The sequence below is a fragment of the Pleurodeles waltl genome, chromosome 12 (assembly GCF_031143425.1).
Source record: "Pleurodeles waltl isolate 20211129_DDA chromosome 12, aPleWal1.hap1.20221129, whole genome shotgun sequence".
NCBI classification, from domain to species: Eukaryota; Metazoa; Chordata; class Amphibia; order Caudata; family Salamandridae; genus Pleurodeles; species Pleurodeles waltl.
The window spans coordinates 94445698-94473106 of NC_090451.1; the positions used below are offsets into that span (position 1 = coordinate 94445698).

Genomic DNA, 27409 nt, shown 5'->3' on the forward strand with positions numbered 1-27409 from the left:
TACTTTACCTTTTCCCGGCCCTGTTAAGGCACAATTGTTGTGGAATAAATTAGGGCATGATGTACACACGGCGATTTTCATTGCTTCCGGTTTTCATGTCTGCAGAAGACCCTTTTTTTGTTTTCTCGACAGGATGAGACTAGTCACATCAGGGTTGGTTGTGTTTGAGGTTCCCACTTTTTTTATGAGGATAAGGCATCTGAAGTAGCAGGTAGATTTGATGGTTAAAGACATCACCCGTAGGTAGAACTGCCTATTTTCATCTTCCTGCTAAGGAAAGAAGGCTTCGCTCGATTGCCCATTTCTGGATCAGGCGCGTGCATTAATAACTGGCACAGGCAGGGTATGCGAACAATGAACTTGAGCGGTGTCAAAGCTCATCCAATAAGAATACAACACCTCCTACTGCAAATCAAAATAAACAATTTCATGTAACCAATCATTTGTATCCTTAACCAACAGGGCTGAATGTGAAGGTCTGTTCAACGTTTGACCAAGAGGCGTGCTCTGTACGCACTGTCGAACAGAGGCTGTTTTGATGCTACTTGGGGAAGGAAGAGTTAACAGTGGGCAGGAAGCACAGCAGCTAGACATGCTGGCGGCTGCCAATGGTGATCTGAGGGCCCGCGTGCAACCGCTGTCGTGACCTGAAGAAGGTCTGCATGGATGCAGAAACACACACGCCGTCCCCATGTGCATCAGACTGTTGGAAAGGGAGAAAAGTGGCATGTGTGTATTCAAGTCTCTTAGTGTGGAGGACAGTCAGCGAGCTGGAAAAGGAATTCCTGCGCTTGGGTGGATAGGCAGGCAGAGCAGCCTTGCACACCAGCTGGACTAACAGGTGTCCTTGTCCAAGAAGAGAAGTGCTAGTAAGGCCCACCAGCAACAGTTAACTAGTGAGGCAGGCAGATTATTTATCATCCTAACTGCTTTTCACTGTTACATTACAGCTCTTAAGTTTTCCAGATCGATACATAACCAGCTCACCCAGCCCAGGTTTTTACCATTCTTCCAGGATTTGTAGTCCCGATTATTCTCTTGCAGAATATGGACTACGCGTCCCAGACTACAATGAAAAAACAGGAGCGCGGTGTGGTACTCGCACATGAACCTCAACACAAAAAATACTTTAAATCAGGAGAATGTAAAAACAGATCCAGGTTCTGTTTTCTTCTACAGATAAATATAGTTTGTGTTAAAAGCTGTCACATCATGTATGTTGGCTTATGCATTTCAAGTGAGCAGTACAAATACAACTTCCTGCGGTGGCCAACAGCATCCACAGAGCGTAATCACACATTAGCTCAGAACTCATGCGATTCAAACCTGCTCTCAAACACAAAGTGTAGATTAAGAGATCAACCTAAGTTGTTTTGTTGCCACCATGCTTTTGTACAAAAGTCCTCTTGTATCTCCAGAAAAGGTTTTTATTGTACACGTCACACCCTTAAGGCACTTTGCTTATCATATAATATACAAAGCTGGCAAAAAACGCATCACACTCTTACAAGTGGTTGATTGTTTTTTTAGAGTGAATTTACCAGACTGCGCAATTAGGTATTTGCTTGAAGAGGATGAGAATTGCAACACGGGTATTAGACGTGATAAAATACACCTGGCGAGAGGACCACCTTTGACACAAATCAATAAGTGTAAATTACCCATTCCACTGCACAACTGGACTTTTCCTCTCTGAAATTCTTAAATGACTAAAATTCATGTGACTGATCAAATTAAATTTCGAGCAGGGACAGACCTACCCATGCCGTTTGTCCCTAGAGTGGAAATATATCGATCCAAATTTGTGATTAATTTCCAAAGTATAGCGTGTTTTTAAAGAAATTGAAACTGAACCAACTGCCTAAACCATGGGAGCTAAATTGAACTGCCACTGCGTCCTGTAGTAGAAACACTTGAGGAAACTCAAACTGCATGTAAGTTTAGAAACAGATAACCAATATCCAGAACCCTATCTAAGTTTCATGAAGAGCAACTACTACTGATCTCCTGGAGCTTCAGACAGGTCGCTCTAGCTGCCACTCAACAGTTCTCAAAGTTTCTTGCTCCTATAGTCACTTGGCATCGGCTTGAAAGATACAATGCGGTAAAGCTGATGTGATGCTTTCATAATATCACGAACACGTGTCGTTTTTCCAGTGTATCTCCATACTTATGTGCATAAGACATTCCTTTTTTATTACTAATACAATGTGCTTACTTAATGCTTGTATTAAAAGTGTGCAAACTTGAACCAATGTTACCTAACTGTTTAAGTTGCCAAATAACTTACTTCAAGGTGTGCGCCCAAAATCTAACCCTCCTTTCAGCATGTCCAGTTCATTTACCCCAAAAATAAGTACTTCAGAAAAATTTGAATGGATTTCAAGAACACCACAAGAGTCACATATTTTGGTTTATTTTCAAATGTTTTTTATTTTATTTTTAACAAAACAAAGTTTATATCAGATTTGGCAAAAAAATAACTATTACACCAATAGATTCTTCATATAAAAGTAAGCTAACCTTACTTGGTTTCCATATCGGAATAGTCTTTAAGGACGGAAAAACATTTTATTTCAACTGAATATTCTGGTAACTCGCTCTACACAGCCATGGTATGTTTAAGTGAGACAGTCATTAATGTACCTTAAATACAAAGTCAAAAACCCACTTTAAAAAGGTGCCCTTCCATGAATGTGCTAAACAAAACAAAGGCAGTACTTTTTGAAACAAACAAAATCCCTTAAGTAGCGTATTTGGAATTGTCACAGCCATCATTTTGTAAAATGTCAGCAATGATGACCTGTGGATCCAAATTTTATATTAAAATACACGTTAAAAAATTGCTTACAGCTTAACTTTTTTCAACAAATCCCTTACAAAGATTTTTAAGGGTTGCTTGCTGCCGCTAACTCTTCAGCACACGGTGCTCCTCCGCGTACTTCAGACCACCTCAATCCAGGGTACCTGTAAGGAATTAAAGCATTCATCACCACCCATGAAACAGCTGTATTTAAACACTCGATACAAAAGTATCACAATATTTTAGCTTAAGTGTAAAACACACACATTTACAAATAAATGAGAATAATACCTACTGCTACTTTTCAGTCAAAGTTGCTTTAGCAGATGTTTCTCACCGTAGTGTAAATCTTGTAAACTCTGCAGGACGCCTGTGTGTGCACCTGCGACCTCACACCAAAAATAATCTTGAAACACTTGGTTTCAAAAGATTATCCTCTAGACAAATCGTGTTTAACATCTTAAAAACAAAATACACTTTGAACAAGGTTGATGTGCCATTTACTAAGGAGAATTTGTAAATTCTTCCCCCTAACCACCAAAGTCCCAGTGTAGCACAATTCAACATTTGTTTGCGTTCGAGGTAGGGTTACGTAGGTGAATGTGACAGACCGCCACTAAAAGTTTTTTTTTTTTACATAATTTAAACAGAAAGTCACCATGGAGCTCTGTTTCCTAACTATATCAATGAAGGTTAAGAGTTTCAATAATTCTTTCAACTTCCTCAACACGCCAAACTAGGGTGCCACAGCTCACATGCTCGCCAAACAGTACCTATTCCTGTTAATACGTCTGTCTCCCATATGGAATTACCATCATCATATGTCCCAGCAGGACAAACTCATGCCCTACGAATCAGCATCATCTATAAGTCATAGATTTCCACTAACTACACTGTCAGTTTCGTATGAGACAGATTACATGCTGAGTCCTAATTCTATCCTTGTGCTCTATTAAGCCATGTAGTTAATTGTGGGACAGGGCGTGCTGGCGCTGACCTGCAAACACTGTGGAGCTGGTCTTGCCATTGTGACATCACGTGGGACCCCCCTGACAAAAAGGCTTAAATCACTTATGAATGTTTAATATTCTGCAGTTTTTTGCTGTACTACTAGCTTTGTGTTTTTAAGGTGTAGCCACCACATAGTGCACTCTCAACCATCACTCACAGTACAGGCTTGTCCCAACACCCCTCACGAAAGCTTCACAAGTTCATGACCTCGAGTTCTGTTCAGTATAAAATCAGCTTATGTTAATTTGTCTCCACCCAACTGGAGCTTTCAAGAGCAAATTCTTAGAGAAAGATAGTTCGCCTCCAGGCTGCCTTAGAATGAGGAATACATCTTGTCTGCGTCATCTTTATTCTACACATTAAACAGGGACAGGCAACAGCATGGACCCCAGTGGAACACCAGAAGGAGCTGCCTCAGAGGCAGGGCATGGGGTGGTATTATTACCTGAATCCTCAAGACTGCCCTCGATTCCTGCTAAGCCCCGATGAAATGCAACCTTCACGTCTTATTACAAATATGCAAAAGCACCAAGCCTGTGGTCAAATAGAAGACAGTGTAGGGACAGAGGAAGAGGAGGAGGAGGAGCACTGAGAAGTGGACATAGAAGAAGTCCGCCTTTCCAAACCAGCATGAATGTGTGAATCAGCACGCTAGCGGTCTGGCAGTAGGCACGTTAACAGCCCTTCCCGCAATACCCGACTGGGCACACAATAACAATGGAGAGGTGTCAAAAGTAGGAGGGAGACGTTGCACCTGTCAGGGGATTGGAAACCACACTTTCTACAGTACAGCGCGAAGGGGTCTATGTGTCCCTGTTAAGAAAGGCAAGAGACTGTACAAATGCAACAGTAAAATCAGTGAGTGTAATTTTCTACTTCCTAAATTCAAAGGACAGCTCACATACACTTTACTGAATCAAAGACCATTGAAGGAGTTTATGTGCATTTAACAATCAGACTGCTGGTTCTGCAAGAGACCCTCTACTCCCCTACCCTCAGGAAGATGTTGATATCATGACTATCACTTACCTTAAGATTAATAAGGTAATATACAAACTTAGGCAACATCAGCATGAACCGAAACCCTGGGATAATATATATATATTTTTTTTAAGGTAGCAAAATTGAAAGGTTATCAGCACTCAGGGGTAATGCCAGTAATCTTGAATCATACAGATTCGTGTGGCAAACTTAAAAATGACTGAGTTTGCAATGTCGGTCCCATAATTGACACGCATTACTACCTGAATGAATTTAGGGTATCTGCGAGGTTAAAGAAGATAAAAATAGATGAACAAAATTATGTGCAAGATTAGGGCTCCGTTCTGTCACAAGAGGTTTGGTTACACTCTCCAGAGACAAGCACCATCTACCCCTCAAAACATTTAAAAAAAAAAAAAAAAGATTCACATTTAGACTAGACAGTCTTAATGGTGTATACAGGAGTATGGTTCAATATGCATGAGACTCAAATGGCAGAAGCCCGATTTTCCATCCCAAAATGGCACACACCACTTTTAGAGCAGCAAATAAAATAAACACAAGTATTCAATTATTATTAGTTTTTTCAAAGATAAAGGAGTGGCCCAGAGAGAAACTGCAGGTGCTGGCCTTCCTGCCAGAGAAGTGGAGAAACAAATAACTTTGGAGGGGTGAGACTGAACAAAGGATTAATGTTAGAAATGGGGTCTTTGGTTGGCAGTCAGGTTACCCCGCCCCCGTCCAAGCAAGGACCCTCACTCTAGTCAGGGTAAGTCACACACAATCCAAATTATCCTGTGCCCACCCTCTGGTAGCTTGGCACTGAGCAGTCAGGTTTATCTTAGAAGGCAATGTGTAAAGTATTTGTGCAATAAATCATACAATATAGCACCACAAAAATACACCACACAGTGTTTAGAAAAAATATATAATATTTATCTGGATAAATGCAGGTCAAAACGATCAAAGATGCAATAAGTAAATGTTGAGATATCACTGAAAAGTAATATAAAGTGTCTTAAGACTTTTAAAAGGAAAAAGTCTCTTTCAAGCACAAAGTACCTGGTTCACGTGAAAAATCTCCGCAAAGAACCGCAGAGGAGGAGATGCGTGGAAACAAAGAGGTGTGCGTCGATTTCTCGGGCCACACACAGCGATGCGTCATTTAGTTTTCACGCAGGGGTGGCTGTGCGTCGATTTCCGGCGCTCGGTCGTGGATCCTCTTTGGGTTGTGGGTTTTCAGACACCCCGGGGACGATACGTGGATTAAGTCACAGGAGCTGTGTCGATCCGGTGGGCGTTGCGTCGAATTTTCTACCACACAGCAGGTGCTGTGTCGATTCCTCTCTGGAAGTCGGGCTGCGTCGTTCCAGCTCGGCTGTGCGTCGATCCAGTGGGCCGTGCATCAAATTTCCAGTCGCTATGCTGGCGCTACGTCGATCTTGTTGCAAAGTCGGGCTGCTGCGTTCCGGTTCGGCGTGCAGTGAAATTTTCACTGCGGTGCAGGCTGTGTGTCGAATCTCGCCGCACAAGGAGTCCTTCTTGTAGAGATGAAATCTTTTTGGTCCTGAGACTTCAGGGAACAGGAGGCAAGCTCTATCCAAGCCCTTGGAGAGCACTTCTTCACCAAGGCAACAGTAAGACAGCAGTCCTTCACATAAAGCAGACAGGTGAGTCCTTTGGGCAGCCAGGCAGTTCTTCTTGGCAGGATGCAGGTTCTGGTTCCAGTTTCTTCTCCAGGAAGCGTCTGAGTTGGTAGGGGCAGAGGCCCTGTTTATATACCCAAATGTGCATTTGAAGTGGGGGAAGACTTCAAAGAGTGGCTTAGACGTGCACCAGGTCCCCTTTCAGTTCAATCCTGTCTGCCAGGGTCCCATAGGGGGTGTGGCAGTCCTCTGTGTGAGAGAAGGCCCTCCACCCTCCCAGCCCAGGAAGACCCATTCAAAATGCAGATGTATGCAAGTGAGGCTGAGTATCCTGTGTTTGGGGTGTATCTGAGTGAATGCACAAGGAGCTGTCAACTAAACACAGCCAGATGTGGATTATAAGGCACAGAAAGATTTCAATGCAGAGAAATGCTCACTTTCTAAAAGTGGCATTTCTAAAATAGTATTATTAAATCCAACTTCACCAGTCAGCTGGATTTTGTATCGCCATTCTGGCCATATTAAATATGACCTTCCTACTCCTTTCAGATCAGCAGCTACCACTCAAACAATGTATGAGGGCAGCCCCAATGTTAGCCTATGAAGGGGGCAGGCATCACAGCAGTGTAAAAACAAATTTAGGAGTTTTACACTACCAGGACATGTAAACTACAAAAGGTACATGTCCTGCCTTTTGCCTACACAGCACCCTGCCCTATGGGTTACCTAGGGCCTACCTTAGGGGTTTCTTATATGTAGAAAAAGGGGCGTTTTAGGCTTGGCAAGTACTTTTAAATGCCAAGTCGAATTGGCAGTGAAACTGCACACACAGGCCTTGCAATGGCAGGCCCAAGACAAGGTTGAGGGGCTACTTAAGTGGGTGGCACAATCAGTGCTGCAGGCCCACTAGTAGCATTTAATCTACAGGCCCTGGGCACGTATAGTGCACTCTACTAGGGATTTATAAGTAAATTAAATAGTCCAATTGGGTAAGATCCAGTGTTACCATGTTTAAAGGGAGAGAGCATATGCACTTTAGCACTGGTTAGAAGTGGTAAAGTGCGCAGAGTCTAAAAACCAGCAAAAACAGTGTCAGAAAAGTGGAGGGAGGGAGGCAGGCAGGCAAAACGTTAGGGGTGACCACCCTAAGGCTGCCAGGTCTAACAATAAACAACTAAGGGTGGAGTGGAAAAAAAACAAAAAACAAAAAAAGCAGGACAGGATGGAGGTGACAGTGGTATCAATGGATCAGTGTGTGGGAAGAATATAGGGATATATAAAAACATGTAGCACATGGGAGAGAACGCACGAAACACGAATTTGGATTGAGCGCTCAAAATACTGAAAAGGGTAATTCCATTAATGTAAGCAGTATACCGATACAAAGGATGGCAATGAGGCTATGCTCGGAGTATGTGGGGGGTTGCGGGGGAGTGTGTGTGTGTAGTAAATACAAGAAGATGAAGGACAGCCATTAAATTGTCCACAATGGGTCTTTCAACTACAGTCAGCTAACGCTATCTGCAGGCGAAACCTAATAACTGCTGCCTCATTTTACAGAATATTTTCTCTTTTACTAGTGAGTACAAATATGCTATCTTTGAATGAGGAGCATATTGTTTTTAAGGCAAGAAATATAAATAAAACATACTGTACAAAACAAATTACCTTCAAGAAATGCGAACTCATCGATTGCCTCTATTGCATTATCTGGAATAAGACAAAATAACACTTTAATTAATTTGAGTAACCAAAAAATATAGCTATGTGTAACAATTATAAGGGGTTATTGTGCAACACAATAAATACATTTAAGAAAATCAGTCTGTCAAAAATAAATAGGTCATTAATTTATCACCATATGATTCACAACCATCAATTTTTCAATTCTTACAGGTTGGCTATAGTTGGAAATGAGAATATTTGTATTTAAAAAGCAGAATGTTACGCAGTTTTAAAACCTAATGGCCGGTCCAAATTGCAGAAATAACTTGTTTGTGCGCAACTCTGTAGTATTTTAATATTAATTCTTGCTTTTGTAAAGTGTTTTCAGTAAAACCAGGCATCTTGTAAACAGGAGAGATGAAAAGCAAAAAAAAAAACAAAAAAAAAAAAAAAAAAAACAGCAAACCGGAAAATTTTCTGCAGAACATCCATACGTTTCACCTTCAAATGTCTGCATTTACTGAAACCCAGCACTGGAAGAGTCAAAGAAGGGAGGTTTATATACACATGGCAAGCACATCGTATTCGAAGATATTTTGCGAAGAGGTCACTGTGCATTGTGTGAACAAGCATCTTTCCAGTGTGTTTCTGGGAGCGTGCTTCAATACAGGGTTAATGAGAATTGTTGTAAAGTCTTTTGACCACACCATACATTATCTTAAAGTTATTATGTTTGTGGTTTTACAAATACCTATTAAATAGACAATGATAAAAATGTTTCCAGCTCAAGAATCGTTTTCAGATCACTTGAATTCACATTCCAGAAATCACAAACATTAATTTTTAGGCTAGGCATAGCAGCGAGCAAGCGCTGCTCTTCTCAACATGTTGTAATCTATTCTGTGGGCTTTAACCACCCCCATCACTTTCATTAATTCCTGGGCCTGTCTTTTAAAAATCCCTTGATGTCGTTGGTAAATGCTTTTGTTTGTCCCGCTTTGAGGCTGTTATGTTGCTGCCTTTGAGACTGACCCTGTTACATGGATTACTGCACGATTGGGGAGATACCGTAGTGTAGCGCACTCTTTTTATTTTGGCTTGTCGCTTCGCGCTCATGGCGGTATGTTGTTTATTCCTTGGTTTCGGGCATCTTGCTGTTTTTTTGGCAATGTCTGCTGGGTTTTTTGTTTTTTTAGTTTAATATAGCACAAACTTCATACAAAGGTATTATAGCGCTTTACATGAGCACATTACACAAGAACACATTAATTATTGGTAGCAAGGGGCAATTAAGTGATTTCCACAGAAATACATGATGTTGAGCCAGCGCTGAGACTCTAACTGTGTTCCTCAGCTCTAAAGTCGGCAGCTCTGCCCACTACGCCACATCCTCTCACCTGGGGTTCTTTGTCTGGTGCGTTTTTGGGCAGTCTGGGAATATATATATATATTTCTTTTATATAGCGCTTGGTAATACAGGTTCTGCCCTTTCATAGCGCTACAGGTGCCATTCTTAACAAAATCGCTACAATTTATTTGCATTGACCTTGCAGAGATGAAGAGGTGAAAAAGCTGCGTCAGGATTTTAATCTGTGACACTTTTGTTCTGTCAAGACCTCTGCAGAGGGTGCATTAACCAACTGACTTGAATACAGCTTAACACTAGGAGATAGCACGTGCTCTTGATAACCTCCGGAGAGTCACCAACCAAGCACATAGGTTAGTTCTAGGCAAGAAGTTGGCAAAAGGTGTGGTCTCCAAAATGGTAGAAAAGGAGTTTCGAATCCAGACCCAAGCACTTCACGGACTCAAGCTTGATCAAATCAAATCATAAATATTTATAAAGCGCGCTACTCATCCGTGCGGGTCTCAAGGCGCTAGGGGGAAGGGGTTACTGCTGCTCAAGCAGCCAGGTCTTGAGTAGTCTCCGGAAAGCAGAGTGGTCCTGGGTGGTCCTGAGGATGGTGGGGAGGGAGTTCCATGTCATTTTTGATAGTAAAAAATATCTAGCCTTTGGATGTAGATTTGGCCTCTTCAAACGGAGTTCAGTTAACACGAACTTGACACAAAAGGTATTACAGAGCTTTACATGAGCACCTGTTACATTACACAAGAACACATTCATTTTCGGTAGCATGGGGAGATTAAGTAATTTGGCCAGAAACACAGGATTTTGAGCTGGCGCCAATACTCGAACCATATTTCCCAGCTGCAAAGTCAGCCGCTCTGGCCCTTACGCCACATCCTCTCCCCAGGGTTCTTTGTCTGGTATGCGTTGGGGCAGTCTGGAAATATCTTTCTTATATAAATATATATATAGAGCACTGGATAATACAGGTTCTGCCATTTAATAGCGCTGCAAAGCAGGTGCCATTCTTAACAAAAATCGGATTAATTAATTCACAGTTGAGCTGCTTCTGTTTTTCCCTTTGTATACAGTCAATGTTTTTAAAGGTTAGGATGGTATTGCCAATGTAGAGAAATAATTGTTTTAAAAGTTTAACAGAAATATATGGCTGCCCCCTTTTCTTTGCTCCTACCTTTTCAAGTCCTCATTCTCTAGGTTAAATGCCACAAAGGGGCCTCTTTTTGGCTTATCTGGTGCCATAAGAGTTTAGATAAACACACTAGAAAGGACTGCATCTCTACGGTATGACAACTAGTCTGTAGGAATGAGGCAAAAACGTCCCAAGAAGGCAGCCTTGCTGTGTCCTCTCTGCTGCAGCGACAGGCCTGGAAGAGTTGCTGTGGCATCTGGCATACATCCACTACACTCCAAACGAAAACACACAGGTAAAAGACATTGTCATTTACAACGCCTATAGCTCTAACGCTCACAAATGGGAGACCTATTGCATTGCAAATGCTTGTTTCTCTTCTTAAAGAGCAGGTTAGTCACCCAAGTTGGTATTATAGCCACTGGCATCTCAACAACAGGTTTATTGTGTATCACGGTGCATTTGAAGAAACACATTTAAAACAAGTGAGACCTGTAAAAAGACTAGAGTGTGGAAGATGGCTAACACAGGCACCATGAAGACCCATGCCAGGTTTCACCCTGTACAAAGATGGCCTATACAACGATGGAGGGACATCACAAGGCCTCTTGCTTACTTCTTTGAAGAAACTGTATTTGTTCATTAGCCCTCTCATTTCTAACATGTGTTCCTTTTTCCTGTTTCTCAGCTGGCAGATTGCCTTTGTCTTTCAAGAATCACCAAAGTATAGAGGCTTTTCCTTAATAGGGTAGCCATATCTTTATGTTAGTTGCAGGCTTCATTTCAATACAGACCAAGGGCATGTATACGATCTTGGTGGATGGAATACTACATCACAAAAGTGACAGATATGCCGTCCTCCATATTACAAGTTCCATAGGCTATAGTGGAATTGTAATTTTTGCAAACAGGATATCCGTCACTATGTCCGCCAAGATCGTAATTAGGCCCTAAGTCACCTTTAGCACGGAGATTGATGTTGTGACGTGCGTTTCAGTGGGAGCCTATCAAAAGACTTAAGAAGCCAGTAGGCTGAAACAAATTCTTTAAACAAGTGTGTCTTCAAAGATTCACAGACATCCCACCCAAGTCCGGTTCTTCTCTGGGCTCCAATGACAAGTTTTTCCAAAGTCACGTTTCCTAAAATTTCAAGAAACTCTCACCCACCTCATCTTCTTTAATTGAAGTGTGTCAATCCAGAAGGCCACTGTAGGAAGTTGGCTCTGTATGTGCTATTTCAAAGTAAGGAATAGCATGCACAGAGTCCAAGGGTTCCCCTTAGAGGTAAAATAGTGGTAAAAATAGATAATACTAATGCTCTATTTTGTGGTAGTGTGGTCGAGCAGTAGGCTTATCCAAGGAGTAGTGTTAAGCATTTGTTGTACATACACATAGACAATAAATGAGGTACACACACTCAGAGACAAATCCAGCCAATAGGTTTTTATATAGAAAAATATCTTTTCTTAGTTTATTTTAAGAACCACAGGTTCAAATTCTACATGTAATATCTCATTTGAAAGGTATTGCAGGTAAGTACTTTAGGAACTTTAAATCATAAAAATTGCATGTATACTTTTCAAGTTATTGACAAATAGCTGTTTTAAAAGTGGACACAGTGCAATTTTCACAGTTCCTAGGGGAGGTAAGTTTTGGTTAGTTTTACCAGGTAAGTAAGACACTTACAGGGTTCAGTTCTTGGTCCAAGGTAGCCCACCGTTGGGGGTTCAGAGCAACCCCAAAGTCACCACACCAGCAGCTCAGGGCCGGTCAGGTGCAGAGTTCAAAGTGGTGCCCAAAACACATAGGCTAGAATGGAGAGAAGGGGGTGCCCCGGTTCCGGTCTGCTTGCAGGTAAGTACCCGCGTCTTCGGAGGGCAGACCAGGGGGGTTTTGTAGGGCACCGGGGGGGACACAAGTCCACACAGAAATTTCACCCTCAGCAGCGCGGGGGCGGCCGGGTGCAGTGTAGAAACAAGCGTCGGGTTTGCAATGTTAGTCTATGAGAGATCTCGGGATCTCTTCAGCGCTGCAGGCAGGCAAGGGGGGGATTCCTCGGGGAAACCTCCACTTGGGCAAGGGAGAGGGACTCCTGGGGGTCACTTCTCCAGTGAAAGTCCGGTCCTTCAGGTCCTGGGGGCTGCGGGTGCAGGGTCTCTCCCAGGCGTCGGGACTTTAGGTTCAAAGAGTCGCGGTCAGGGGAAGCCTCGGGATTCCCTCTGCAGGCGGCGCTGTGGGGGCTCAGGGGGGACAGGTTTTGGTACTCACAGTATCAGAGTAGTCCTGGGGTCCCTCCTGAGGTGTTGGGTCGCCACCAGCCGAGTCGGGGTCGCCGGGTGCAGTGTTGCAAGTCTCACGCTTCTTGCGGGGAGCTTGCAGGGTTCTTTAAAGCTGCTGGAAACAAAGTTGCAGCTTTTCTTGGAGCAGGTCCGCTGTCCTCGGGAGTTTCTTGTCTTTTCGAAGCAGGGGCAGTCCTCAGAGGATGTCGAGGTCGCTGGTCCCTTTGGAAGGCGTCGCTGGAGCAGGATCTTTGGAAGGCAGGAGACAGGTCGGTGAGTTTCTGGAGCCAAGGCAGTTGTCGTCTTCTGGTCTTCCTCTGCAGGGGTTTTCAGCTAGGCAGTCCTTCTTCTTGCAGTTGCAGGAATCTAATTTTCTAGGGTTCAGGGTAGCCCTTAAATACTAAATTTAAGGGCGTGTTTAGGTCTGGGGGGTTAGTAGCCAATGGCTACTAGCCCTGAGGGTGGGTACACCCTCTTTGTGCCTCCTCCCAAGGGGAGGGGGTCACAATCCTAACCCTATTGGGGGAATCCTCCATCTGCAAGATGGAGGATTTCTAAAAGTCAGAGTCACCTCAGCTCAGGACACCTTAGGGGCTGTCCTGACTGGCCAGTGACTCCTCCTTGTTTTTCTCATTATTTTCTCCGGCCTTGCCGCCAAAAGTGGGGCCTGGCCGGAGGGGGCGGGCAACTCCACTAGCTGGAGTGTCCTGCTGGGTTGGCACAAAGGAGGTGAGCCTTTGAGGCTCACCGCCAGGTGTGACAATTCCTGCCTGGGGGAGGTGTTAGCATCTCCACCCAGTGCAGGCTTTGTTACTGGCCTCAGAGTGACAAAGGCACTCTCCCCATGGGGCCAGCAACATGTCTCGGTTTGTGGCAGGCTGCTAAAACTAGTCAGCCTACACAGATAGTCGGTTAAGTTTCAGGGGGCACCTCTAAGGTGCCCTCTGTGGTGTATTTTACAATAAAATGTACACTGGCATCAGTGTGCATTTATTGTGCTGAGAAGTTTGATACCAAACTTCCCAGTTTTCAGTGTAGCCATTATGGTGCTGTGGAGTTCGTGTTTGACAGACTCCCAGACCATATACTCTTATGGCTACCCTGCACTTACAATGTCTAAGGTTTTGTTTAGACACTGTAGGGGTACCATGCTCATGCACTGGTACCCTCACCTATGGTATAGTGCACCCTGCCTTAGGGCTGTAAGGCCTGCTAGAGGGGTGTCTTACCTATACTGCATAGGCAGTGAGAGGCTGGCATGGCACCCTGAGGGGAGTGCCATGTCGACTTACTCGTTTTGTCCTCACTAGCACACACAAGCTGGCAAGCAGTGTGTCTGTGCTGAGTGAGAGGTCTCCAGGGTGGCATAAGACATGCTGCAGCCCTTAGAGACCTTCCTTGGCATCAGGGCCCTTGGTACTAGAAGTACCAGTTACAAGGGACTTATCTGAATGCCAGGGTGTGCCAATTGTGGATACAATGGTACATTTTAGGTGAAGGAACACTGGTGCTGGGGCCTGGTTAGCAGGGTCCCAGCACACTTCTCAGTCAAGTCAGCATCAGTATCAGGCAAAAAGTGGGGGGTAACTGCAACAGGGAGCCATTTCTTTACACAAGCCCCCCCCAGCCCACAGGCCAGGAGACTCAGCCCAAGCTGGGAGAGTCTTCCTAGTCTGTCAGGCGAGGAAGAGTAGGAGAAATAGGCTGGTTAGTTGCAGGGCCTACTCTGCCTTACATCCTTCTGTTCAGGTCATTCCCTTTGGGGAACTGACCTACTTCCACAGTGATAGGACCTAGTCTGAATTGCCTCTTGTCTGCCTCTTCAATGTCTCCACCCCTTCTTTCTATTTTGGTCTTAGAGGTATCCACCTCTGCTGACCTTATCTTGGCCAGGGTTACCCCTAGCTTACCCAGAGAGGTTACCCAGAGCTGGAGTAACCCCACCATGACCAATAGGGTCAGGGGGCCTAACTTGCTATTTGGCATGGGGTCAGACCACCATGCTAAGGATAGTGCAGCCATAAAGGCTAACACCCAGCAGAGGCCACTGACAGCTGTCAGTGCCCAGAACCACACCTTTAGCTCTTCACCTAAAAGGGAAGGGGCTAAGTTACAGGCCTCTTTGGGTTCAGGTTGCCTGTCTGCTGTATTAGAGTGGGGGGTTACCACATCTTGTAGTAAACACCCTTCTTCCACTCTTTCTTCTGTTAGCTGAGGAGCCACCCACTCAGGTTTAACAGTTGCCTGTCTAGCCAGGACTTCTTGTGGGTCAGGTTGGACTTTATCAGGGCCATTTTTGGAGTTCTCCCCTACTGGAGCAGAATCTCCTTGGCTTGCTGTAACCTTGGCTAAAGGTTGTCCACCCTTCCTACTCTGTTTTCTTTTCTTCTTCTTCTGGGGCCTGCTTGCATTTAATGCAGAGGCAGGACTTCCAGAATCCTTGGGAGAGGACTGGCACTGGACCAGTTCCTCTCTTGGGCTCTGACTAACCTCTGGGTAGTCATTTCCAAGGAGACAATCAAGGGGGAGGTCTGTACTGACTACTACCCTTCTCCAGCTAAGAGTGCCACCCACTTCTATGGGCACTAAAGCCACAGGCCTCTTAGTGACCCTGTCTAGGCTAACTCTTACCCTGGCAGTCTCACCTGGGATGTACTGGTTTGAGAGCACCAGCCTGTCATGCACAATAGTGTGACTGGCACAAGTGTCTCTCAGGGCAGTGGTTGGGATTCCATTCACCAGTAGGTGGTGGAAGTGTCTACTTCCCTCTGGAATCTCCAACTCACCGGTTGGGCCCTGTTTCCAGTTGAAGGCTAGGAAGACCTCCTCATCTGAGGAGTCATCTCCCATGGCTACACTGGTTACCCCTGGAATTTTGTGCTGGGGTTTGTTTTTGGGACAAGAAGTGTCCTTGGTGTGGTGCCCAGACTGTTTACAGTTGTGGCACCATGCCTTAGTGGCATCCCAGTTCTTACCCTGGTACCCACCTTTGTTTTGGGTTGTGTCTTGGGGCCCACCCACCTGTTCTGGTTTTTGGGGGCCTACAGAGGACTCTTTTTCTTTGTTTCTAGTGTCACCCACTTTCTCCTGGGGAGTTTTTGTAACCCCTTTCTTTTGGTCACCCCCAGTGGAAGTTTTGGTTACCCTAGTCTTGACCCAGTGGTCTGCCTTCTTTCCCAATTCTTGGGGAGAAATTGGACCTAGGTCTACCAGATACTGATGCAACTTTTCATTGAAGCAGTTACTTAAAATGTGTTCTTTCATAAACAAATTATAAAGCCCAACATAGTCACACACTTCATTTCCAGTTAACCAACCATCTAGTGTTTTTACTGAGTAGTCTACAAAATCAACCCAGGTCTGGCTCGAGGATTTTTGAGCCCCCCTGAATCTAATTCTATACTCCTCAGTGGAGAATCCAAAGCCCTCAATCAGGGTACCCTTCATGAGGTCATAAGATTCTGCATCTTTTCCAGAGAGTGTGAGGAGTCTATCCCTACACTTTCCAGTGAACATTTCCCAAAGGAGAGCACCCCAGTGAGATCTGTTCACTTTTCTGGTTACACAAGCCCTCTCAAAAGCTGTGAACCATTTGGTGATGTCATCACCATCTTCATATTTTGTTACAATCCCTTTGGGGATTTTCAACATGTCAGGAGAATCTCTGACCCTATTTATATTGCTGCCACCATTGATGGGTCCTAGGCCCATCTCTTGTCTTTCCCTCTCTATGGCTAGGATCTGTCTTTCCAAAGCCAATCTTTTGGCCATCCTGGCTAACTGGATGTCCTCTTCACTGGGGCTATCCTCAGTGATTTCAGAGGTGTTGGTCTCTCCTGTGAGGGGACCAGCATCTCTGACTATTATTTTAGGAGTCAGGGTTTGAGGGACCCTGTCCTCCCTAGATAGGACTGGTAGGGGGGAATTTTCCTCCAAGTCACTATCCTCTTCCTCTGAGTTGCCACCCTCAGAGGGGTTGGCCTTTTCAAACTCTGCCAAAAGCTCCTGGAGCTGTATTTTGGTAGGTTTGGGGCCCATTGTTATTTTCTTTATTTTACAGAGTGACCTTAGCTCCCTCATCTTAAGATGGAGGTAAGGTGTGGTGTCGAGTTCCACCACAGTCACATCTGTGCTAGACATTTTGCTTCTAAAAGTTGGAATACTTTTTAAGAATCTACAACTGGTTCTAGAATCTAATTCAAACTTTTACAAACTTTTAAACTCTAAAAGAAATGCTAAACAGGGACTTAACACACAAGGCCCTAGCAGGACTTTTAAGAATTTAGAAAACTTTTCAAATTGCAAAAATCAATTTCTAATGACAATTTTGGAATTTGTCGTGTGATCAGGTATTGGCTGAGTAGTCCAGCAAATGCAAAGTTTTGTATCCCACCGCTGATCCACCAATGTAGGAAGTTGGCTCTGTATGTGCTATTTCAAAGTAAGGAATAGCATGCACAGAGTCCAAGGGTTCCCCTTAGAGGTAAAATAGTGGTAAAAAGAGATAATACTAATGCTCTATTTTGTGGTAGTGTGGTCGAGCAGTAGGCTTATCCAAGGAGTAGTGTTAAGCATTTGTTGTACATACACATAGACAATAAATGAGGTACACACACTCAGAGACAAATCCAGCCAATAGGTTTTTATATAGAAAAATATCTTTTCTTAGTTTATTTTAAGAACCACAGGTTCAAATTCTACATGTAATATCTAATTTGAAAGGTATTGCAGGTAAGTACTTTAGGAACTTTAAATCATAAAAATTGCATGTATACTTTTCAAGTTATTGACAAATAGCTGTTTTAAAAGTGGACACAGTGCAATTTTCACAGTTCCTAGGGGAGGTAAGTTTTGGTTAGTTTTACCAGGTAAGTAAGACACTTACAGGGTTCAGTTCTTGGTCCAAGGTAGCCCACCGTTGGGGGTTCAGAGCAACCCCAAAGTCACCACACCAGCAGCTCAGGGCCGGTCAGGTGCAGAGTTCAAAGTGGTGCCCAAAACACATAGGCTAGAATGGAGAGAAGGGGGTGCCCCGGTTCCGGTCTGCTTGCAGGTAAGTACCCGCGTCTTCGGAGGGCAGACCAGGGGGGTTTTGTAGGGCACCGGGGGGGACACAAGTCCACACAGAAATTTCACCCTCAGCAGCGCGGGGGCGGCCGGGTGCAGTGTAGAAACAAGCGTCGGGTTTGCAATGTTAGTCTATGAGAGATCTCGGGATCTCTTCAGCGCTGCAGGCAGGCAAGGGGGGGATTCCTCGGGGAAACCTCCACTTGGGCAAGGGAGAGGGACTCCTGGGGGTCACTTCTCCAGTGAAAGTCCGGTCCTTCAGGTCCTGGGGGCTGCGGGTGCAGGGTCTCTCCCAGGCGTCGGGACTTTAGGTTCAAAGAGTCGCGGTCAGGGGAAGCCTCGGGATTCCCTCTGCAGGCGGCGCTGTGGGGGCTCAGGGGGGACAGGTTTTGGTACTCACAGTATCAGAGTAGTCCTGGGGTCCCTCCTGAGGTGTTGGGTCGCCACCAGCCGAGTCGGGGTCGCCGGGTGCAGTGTTGCAAGTCTCACGCTTCTTGCGGGGAGCTTGCAGGGTTCTTTAAAGCTGCTGGAAACAAAGTTGCAGCTTTTCTTGGAGCAGGTCCGCTGTCCTCAGGAGTTTCTTGTCTTTTCGAAGCAGGGGCAGTCCTCAGAGGATGTCGAGGTCGCTGGTCCCTTTGGAAGGCGTCGCTGGAGCAGGATCTTTGGAAGGCAGGAGACAGGCCGGTGAGTTTCTGGAGCCAAGGCAGTTGTCGTCTTCTGGTCTTCCTCTGCAGGGGTTTTCAGCTAGGCAGTCCTTCTTCTTGCAGTTGCAGGAATCTAATTTTCTAGGGTTCAGGGTAGCCCTTAAATACTAAATTTAAGGGCGTGTTTAGGTCTGGGGGGTTAGTAGCCAATGGCTACTAGCCCTGAGGGTGGGTACACCCTCTTTGTGCCTCCTCCCAAGGGGAGGGGGTCACAATCCTAACCCTATTGGGGGAATCCTCCATCTGCAAGATGGAGGATTTCTAAAAGTCAGAGTCACCTCAGCTCAGGACACCTTAGGGGCTGTCCTGACTGGCCAGTGACTCCTCCTTGTTTTTCTCATTATTTTCTCCGGCCTTGCCGCCAAAAGTGGGGCCTGGCCGGAGGGGGCGGGCAACTCCACTAGCTGGAGTGTCCTGCTGGGTTGGCACAAAGGAGGTGAGCCTTTGAGGCTCACCGCCAGGTGTGACAATTCCTGCCTGGGAGAGGTGTTAGCATCTCCACCCAGTGCAGGCTTTGTTACTGGCCTCAGAGTGACAAAGGCACTCTCCCCATGGGGCCAGCAACATGTCTCGGTTTGTGGCAGGCTGCTAAAACTAGTCAGCCTACACAGATAGTCGGTTAAGTTTCAGGGGGCACCTCTAAGGTGCCCTCTGTGGTGTATTTTACAATAAAATGTACACTGGCATCAGTGTGCATTTATTGTGCTGAGAAGTTTGATACCAAACTTCCCAGTTTTCAGTGTAGCCATTATGGTGCTGTGGAGTTCGTGTTTGACAGACTCCCAGACCATATACTCTTATGGCTACCCTGCACTTACAATGTCTAAGGTTTTGTTTAGACACTGTAGGGGTACCATGCTCATGCACTGGTACCCTCACCTATGGTATAGTGCACCCTGCCTTAGGGCTGTAAGGCCTGCTAGAGGGGTGTCTTACCTATACTGCATAGGCAGTGAGAGGCTGGCATGGCACCCTGAGGGGAGTGCCATGTCGACTTACTCGTTTTGTCCTCACTAGCACACACAAGCTGGCAAGCAGTGTGTCTGTGCTGAGTGAGAGGTCTCCAGGGTGGCATAAGACATGCTGCAGCCCTTAGAGACCTTCCTTGGCATCAGGGCCCTTGGTACTAGAAGTACCAGTTACAAGGGACTTATCTGAATGCCAGGGTGTGCCAATTGTGGATACAATGGTACATTTTAGGTGAAGGAACACTGGTGCTGGGGCCTGGTTAGCAGGGTCCCAGCACACTTCTCAGTCAAGTCAGCATCAGTATCAGGCAAAAAGTGGGGGGTAACTGCAACAGGGAGCCACTTCTTTACAGCCACTGCTAATCTAATCCTGCAACTTTGCTGTTGCCTAAATAAAATCTGCCTGAGGCAGTGTGGTTCTTTACAGACTTGTGGACAATTACCAATACCTTTTAATTATACCCTCAGAGACACAAGAAGCTAATGCACTTTTTTCATATAGTTTTTTTTTTTTAATTGCAGTTTAACAGAACACACAATACCATCACATTTCCAATTTCCCCACATACGTTGTATGACCAATTAGGCAACTTATTCCTCAACTCCGTCAACCCCAACTGCTCTCCATGATAGTGCTCTTGATGCACTGTGCCACACCAATAACAAGCTAATGCACTTAACCAGTTTTAGAGAAAACCCCAATACTTATCCCTTAGTTTTATATTGCACTATAATCTGTGTTTCACATAAGTTGTCATAAGATAGCAACCACCATAAAGCAAATTACGATCATTAAACCTTATAAAGATGATAGTCGAAACCATGGAAAATCTCCCTGGGGTGACAGGAAACATCAAGATATTTTTGAGTTACAGTTTAAAGTTTTACTCTTTGACCAGGAGTGACATTTGTTTTCAAAAAGCTAATGTTATTTTAAATGCTCAGAGTTGAGGGAACCCCACAAAGGCCACATTAGCAAAGCTCAGTTGGGAGACATTCCGTGCACCTATATCTCAAAATACCATCCCTATTTAGGTACGTTTAAGGTTACCATACTCCACTGCATCCACACTAGAATCCCTCACTCGCAAAACACTATTTTGTTATATCGCCCACCTTGTCACTGAGCTGAATGTCACCAACAATCATCTGGAAACCCTGCTAACTCACTTGAACAACCTAACAAGAAGCCAAAGATAGAGATTAAAACCTTTTGGATATGAAACAAATACCAAGGAACAACATGACAGCTTCACCCGACAGAGAAAACTGAGATTGATTAAAAGACTTTCTTCTACCTGTTATTAATAATGGAACCAGCGGCCTCCAGTTGTACCAAAGACAGGACCCACCGACCACTAAATCCAGTGGTAAAGGAGAAATGGTTACCTCACCTACCTTGATGTAAACCACTATAGGTTCTTCGCCAAACTGAAGTTTAAACTTTTACTGATTCTAGGCCCAGGAGACCAAGCTGTCCCATGTGTCTTCAAATACTTCTAAACCAGTGGTTCCCAACCTTTTGACTTCTGTGGACCCCCATTTTATCTATACTGGAGCCCGGGACCCCCACTGAATCATTATTGGAACCCGGGGACCCCCACTGAGTCATTACTGGTAGCTGGGACCCAATATTATTAAATTCTTTAAGCAGTCGCGGACCCCCTGAGGAGGCTTTTTGGACCCCTAGGGGTCCCCGGCCCACAGGTTGGGAACCACTGTTCTAAACCATCTCCTCCATCAGCCCATGAATAACTGGATGGTTAGAATTTGTATGGTAGCTAACTGGTTAAAACACAGACAAGTTAAAAGGAACAAAAACAATCAAATTACAGAAATTCTGAATGACCACAGCTTAGAGATCTTACCCAAATTAACCACCATTGAAGAATGGTATTGCTAACTATATTACCCGGAGACTACCAGCAAAAAGAATAAGCCCATGTTTAGAGGTTTCTCCACAATATCCATGCTTGAGTTTATGCGATGTTGCAATCTTGCAACATTCAAATTTCATTGCTGCATCTTTAGATTTTTATAATGCATTAACCGCCACCGTTAATGTTTTCTGAAAGATAAGTGTAGTCTTCTTTTGGGTATTGTTTATTTAAAAAAAAAGAAAAAAAAAAAAAAAAAAAAAAAGAAGAAAGAAGACCTGGCCACTTGGTGAGCTCAAACCATGTATAAGATTTTCAGGAGAACCTTCTATTGCACAGGAAAGTAAAAAGTATAATACATAAGTATGTTTTGTTTTGTTTGTGTTCTACTGTGTGCAGCTCTACTAGTGTTTGCCCATCTTTAGGTTCAACAATTGGGACGCATGAAATGCTCTGCTGTATTTAGATCAATAAGAAAGGGCTTTCCTGCTAATATTGAGTGTATGTGCACTGCCATTCCTTTATTTCATATCCAAAATCAACACTTAATATGGGAAAAGGAAAGGTTATCAGTTGTCAACAATAAATCCATAATGTTTACGTCAAAAGGACAGTTCTGCTTTTATTTTTCTATCTAAGGAGTTGTGAATCTTGCTTATGGAAAGTATGATGTAAGTATATACTTTTCATTGTACAACATCAAATATGTGTTGGCTGTTTCACTAGATGTAGCAATGGATTTCACAAATACAAGGTCATATTCTTTCCATTGAAAATCTCACTACTGTGCAAATCTCGAGATTCTTACAGGATACCTCAGTGAGCAGACAACCTTAGGAGAAGAGGGTCAAAGACGTTAAGTAGTATTTCACAGTGTTTGAAGTTATCACTTTTGTTGGACTTAGAAATGAGCATTACACAGAAATTATGATTCAGACAATAGTAAATGTATTCAAAAAATAAAAACCAACACTCTTCACATACCCAGGTCTTTTCTCTGAAGGGTTTTCCTCTTTCCCCGTTGAGCATATATGTATGCGTCTTTTGCAATAGTTTCCACAAATAACTCCTATAACAGAGATAAAGATCAATAACTTTTGGGAAATAATACTGACAACAAATTATAATCACAATTCCTATTCCAAAGTGACAGTATTCCAATGCCAAGCACCTTAAGTATTTCATGACATATTGTTTGGGGCCAGGGGCCAAGGACCACAAGTGTTAATGTTTATTTTGTCCTTTGGACATGTAGGCCCAACCCCTGCAGCACAAGCCTTTTGGCTGCCAGTTTACAGTACCACATTATGGATTAGGGAAGAGAACTGTCTGCAGTTAAGGTAATATTTCTGTCCATACATCAGTGTTGTTCGAACTTGTATTTATGGTTAATTAATGCAAGGTCGTTTATGATTACAGTGAGCACTCTGAGGAAATGTTGCAAGATCAGACTGCACTACTGACAGTGGTTCCAGCATAAAAATCTGTACTCACGTTAGCAAAGTTTATCAGTATGATGCTATGTATAATGGTCCCAAAATGCTTTTCAGCTAGGTGCAAATATTTGCAACGGTTGAAAGCAAGACTGATGTGTCTTTGCTTTCAAAATAAAATGTTCACAAAAAATGCAACCAGGAAAACAAATTCTTCTGAACTACAGTGAAATTTTAGATACCATTTCTTTGAAGCATCATGTACTAAAATGTGTTCATGCATGTCAGTATTTCCAAAAATATTCCTAATCGAAAACGAGAGAAACCAGCTTAAACAAGATTATGGGAAACAAGAAAATAAACAAGCATTGGCAAAGCCAATAGATCCGATACCAGTGGTTAGTTAGTCTTTTGATTTTGACAATGCATGTCTTGTTTTGGCATGGTTTCTGTAAAACTTTGTTTTCGGAGCTGCCAGTCCCTCGCCATTATAACAAACATTGGCAAAAAGCAAACATATGTGTTTACATTAGGACAGACCAAAACTACTTTGTGTGCCGATATGCTCCTTGTGAAAGCACCGAATGCCGACGCTCACAGTGAAACCAGCCTACAGATAAAGAGAGAAATTGAATTTTAATAAAATCAAAAGGTCTTGGTTAATGCCAGATCTAAGTAGGAGCTCAAGTCTTAATAAACCCAAGTCTTAAAGAAAGTCACAAAAGTGCACCCTTGGCATTGCTTTAGTGCAGACTTACAGCTTTCAAGAATTTACAGAAGTAGGCCAGGAAATCGTACTCCTGGAAATCGTACTCCTAGAAAATATTTGTGAACTGCATTTTAGGAATAGCAAATATGCATGGGTAGGTTTGCTCACACGAAAATCTGTTGAGCATTTATACGTTCAATCTCCCTCTAACCACTTTTTTTCCCCAACCCTGGAAGAAGTATTACTTCTGCTTTTGTCGAAAATAAATTTCCAACCTTTCTCAATATGAGAAAAGATTAGAGAAAACTGGTGAACACCCGCTAAAACATGCAAGTTAGTAGGTATGCACAGCTTCAAAAGAGCATCTCAGCCCTGGAACTATAGCTTACTGATACCTCCAGCCCCAGTATGTAGATCTTTGGAAAGGTAACAAAATAAGGTAATTGCTAGTATTCAAATCCTCCTATAGTATGAGCACTTGCCTAATCACAGAGGCTATTATCAGAGCTCTTGTATAATGAGATTGGTACCATAATGGCACCAAAGAAACAAGTGGATATTTTACAGGACAAGTAGATTTGTGAAGAACCTGTACCATGGACAAGTATATGTTTTATTAAATTCCATACCACTGACTATCTTTCTTGAGTACACCCTACATAAATGTCAGAAAGCATGCAAGCCTGGCTACTTCCATTCAAATACTAGCTGTATTTAATATCCACTTTGAAATTCTAGAACAATGGTGCCCTCGGGTAGAAGAGCACTCTAAAACAAACAATCAACAAAAACTCCCTGCTTTTTTACATCATCTATTAACGCCACTTCTCACATCCTGCCATTATTTTCTGCCTTCCACATGTTCAATTGGACGATTTCTTTATAAGCTACTGGTCAACCATCTCCATTTCAACTACAGTTTACTCCACAACCACAACGCATGTCTTGCCTCGTGAAATCTGGCCTCCTAGCCTTACCAAAAATTACTTTGCATCTCAGCTGTCAACAGCACTGTTTCCCTCCATATGTTTCATTAACTCCTCTACTTCAATAGCCACATCCCTCAGTTCCTGTAATCGACTCCAATTAAAAGTACAGCACCCCTGCGCAAATGCATCAATAGGCTCCATTCCAAATGAAAGTTATGAAAGTAATTATGCTGCAGTAATTTATTAAAGTTTGCGTCGTGTTTTTTTTTGGGGGGGGGGGGGGATTCCAAAATGTCACCATTAAGTTAAATTGGTTAATCACACGTCATTGCATAGGAACAGAAGGCAAAATGTTGTTGTCTGTGCTGCTTTAAATGTGCCTTCATGGCACAAAATTGATTCAAGAACGCGTTTCACAATAAAATATTGAGCAAAATGACGAGTCAGCTTTTAGCCAAAATTTCAAGATAGCAAATTACACAAAACTCTCAAACCACTAATCAAAAGCACTAAAGTTGCCATACATGGCAACCTAATATTTCGTGATTAAAGATGACGCCAGATACTTAAGAGGCGAACTCGGTAACTTAGCATACACAATTTTAAGAGGGAGATGAACGGCTGCACTGGGGGTGACCCAAGTGAACTTTATGAAACGTGTCTCTTTTTAAGCTATTAAATATTACAGAAAGGAGGTTCAAATATGAGTAGGCTGATTAAGTAACAGTAATTAACCCCCCTAAATTGCTCATAACCAGTGCTTTAAAATGAAAAAATAAATAGTGGGTAAGGTACTAGGTAGCCTGAAGTAGGTGGGAGCTACTGAGAAGTGGTGGTACTCTCCCATTAAAGGTATTGCACCATTGCTGCGAGGTTCAGATGCTCTACCTTTCAAATTAAAGAAGCGCCGATACCACGTACCGGACAGAACCTGCACATTTAAAGCACTGCTCAATACACTCAACAGTCGTTCAAGGCAAACTCGCCCGCTCTGTTTGTCCCTCCTGATTGTGCATACGACACTGTCAGACCCCCTTCTGAATCCCCTCACTCCTCTCCCAGGTGTTCATGGGCTGAAACCGATCTCGCCCTCACCGTGGCCCGGGCGGTCAGCAGCACGGCCTCCTGGCTAGCCAGAGTCACATCCGGATCGGCCTTCATCAGCGTCTTGACGCGGGACAAGGGTAGTCGGACCTGGCGAGCTGCAGAAGGGGGCTCCTCCTGGAGGGGCTGACTGCCAGCGCCCTCAGGCATCAACCCGGCCATGGGCCAGGAGAGTAACACGGGGAGCAACGGGAGAATAGCACAGAGGAAAACCAAATATTAAGACATACGATGCATCAACAACTGAAGCTTTCCGTACTCCTCAAATTTCTGGCAGACGTTTTCCTAGCATTGTCACGCTACTACAGTTTAATGTCTAAATGCAAGAACTTCTTCCAGAAGCTGCGTTAGTTCTCCCGCCTTCCAGCAAGTCTGATTGCAGAGGGACGAGGAAGGACTTGAGATAATACGGCGGACATCTTAAAATGGTGCTTTGAGACTGAAATAAACGGCGCAGCGGCAGAAAAATACACTAAAGTGTCTTGATAATTTAATCACTCGGACTAATTCACGATTGATTGTGAGAATAATGATCAAGTGTATATTTAACTTGTAATTGAAGCTTCTTCCCAAAATATACAGAAACGCGTAGACATCTCAATTTGGGTAAATAAAAAACAATTGTATATTTCTAAGTGCCGACCCATGATGTATCTGGGCGAATTAGAACATTACTCGTTAAAAAAAAAAACGCTACCCAGGTGTAAACAAGGCGAGCTGACAAATAGCAATGTAAGTCTGTTGTTACTGTTTATTAACCGCAAGAGCTTTAACCCCTTCGCTGCCAGTCCTTTTCCCCTCCTATGTCGATCCTTTTTTTTGGCTGTTTGGGACAGTTCGTGCTTAGGCCCTCATAACTTTTTGTCCACATAAGCTACCCATGCCAAATTTGCGTCCTTTTCCCCCCAACATCTTAGGGATTCTAGAGGTACCCAGACTTTGTAGGTTCCCCCGAAGGAGACCAAGAAATTAGCCAAAATACAACAAAAAATAATTTTTCTTTTTTTAAATGGGAAAAAAGGGCTGCAGAAGAAGGCTTGCAGTGTTTCCCCTGAAAATGGCATCAACAGAGGGTTTGCGGTGCTAAAATCACCATCTTCCCAACTATCAGGAACAGGCAGACTTGAATCAGAAAACCCAATTTTTCAACACAATTTTGGCATTTTACCGGGACATTCCCTATTTTTTCTTTTTTTTTTGTGTGCTTTCAGCCTCCTTCCAGTTAGTGACAGAAATGGGTATAAAACCAATGCTGGATCCCAGAAAGCTAACCATTTCCAAAAAGTAGACAAAATTCTGAATTCAGCAAGCGGTCATTTGTGTAGATCCTACAAGTGTTTTCTACAGAAAATAACAGCTCAAATAAAAAAAAAAATGAAATTGAGGTGAAAAAAACCAGCAAGTTTTCTCCACGTTTTACTCTGTGACTTTTTCATGCGATGTCAGATTTTTTAAAGCAATATACCGTTATGTCTCCTGGACTCTTCTGGTTGCGGGGATGTATCAAGATCCCTAGGTACCTAGAGCCAATAAATGAGCTGCACCTTGAAATGGGTTTTCATTCTATACCGGGTATACAGCAATTCATTTGCTGAAATATAAAAAGTGAAAAATAGGTATCAATAAAACCTTTATATTTCCAAAATGGCCACAAGATTAGGTGACGAGAAGCAGTGGTTATTTGCCCATCTCTGAATTCCGGGGTGCCCATACTAGCATGTGAATTATAGGGCAT

The 27409-nt window shown here is 43.6% G+C and overlaps 1 protein-coding gene across 1 annotated transcript; it reads right to left on the bottom strand.

Moving 5' to 3' along the window:
- Positions 1-2407: 2407 nt before the first annotated feature.
- Positions 2408-26077, bottom strand: POLE4 (DNA polymerase epsilon 4, accessory subunit). The gene is made up of 4 exons (XM_069217114.1): positions 25666-26077; positions 22484-22568; positions 8110-8151; positions 2408-2967 (listed from the first exon to the last, which is right to left on the bottom strand). The coding sequence occupies exons 1-4, from the start codon at positions 25834-25836 to the stop codon at positions 2954-2956; spliced, it is 312 nt and encodes a 103-aa protein (XP_069073215.1). The 5' UTR covers positions 25837-26077; the 3' UTR covers positions 2408-2953.
- Between the last annotated feature and the right edge of the window lie 1332 nt (positions 26078-27409).

What these genes read in the sequence shown, in the direction of transcription:
- POLE4 (XM_069217114.1), bottom strand. Translation starts at nt 25,836, where the DNA reads ATGGCCGGGTTGATGCCTGAGGGCGCTGGCAGTCAGCCCCTCCAGGAG. An exon ending in TGCTGACCGCCCGGGCCACG is followed by an intron (nt 22,569 to 25,665) that starts GTGAGGGCGAGA and finishes TCTCTGTTATAG; the next exon opens with GAGTTATTTGTGGAAACTAT. An exon ending in CCTTCAGAGAAAAGACCTGG is followed by an intron (nt 8,152 to 22,483) that starts GTATGTGAAGAG and finishes GTCTTATTCCAG; the next exon opens with ATAATGCAATAGAGGCAATC.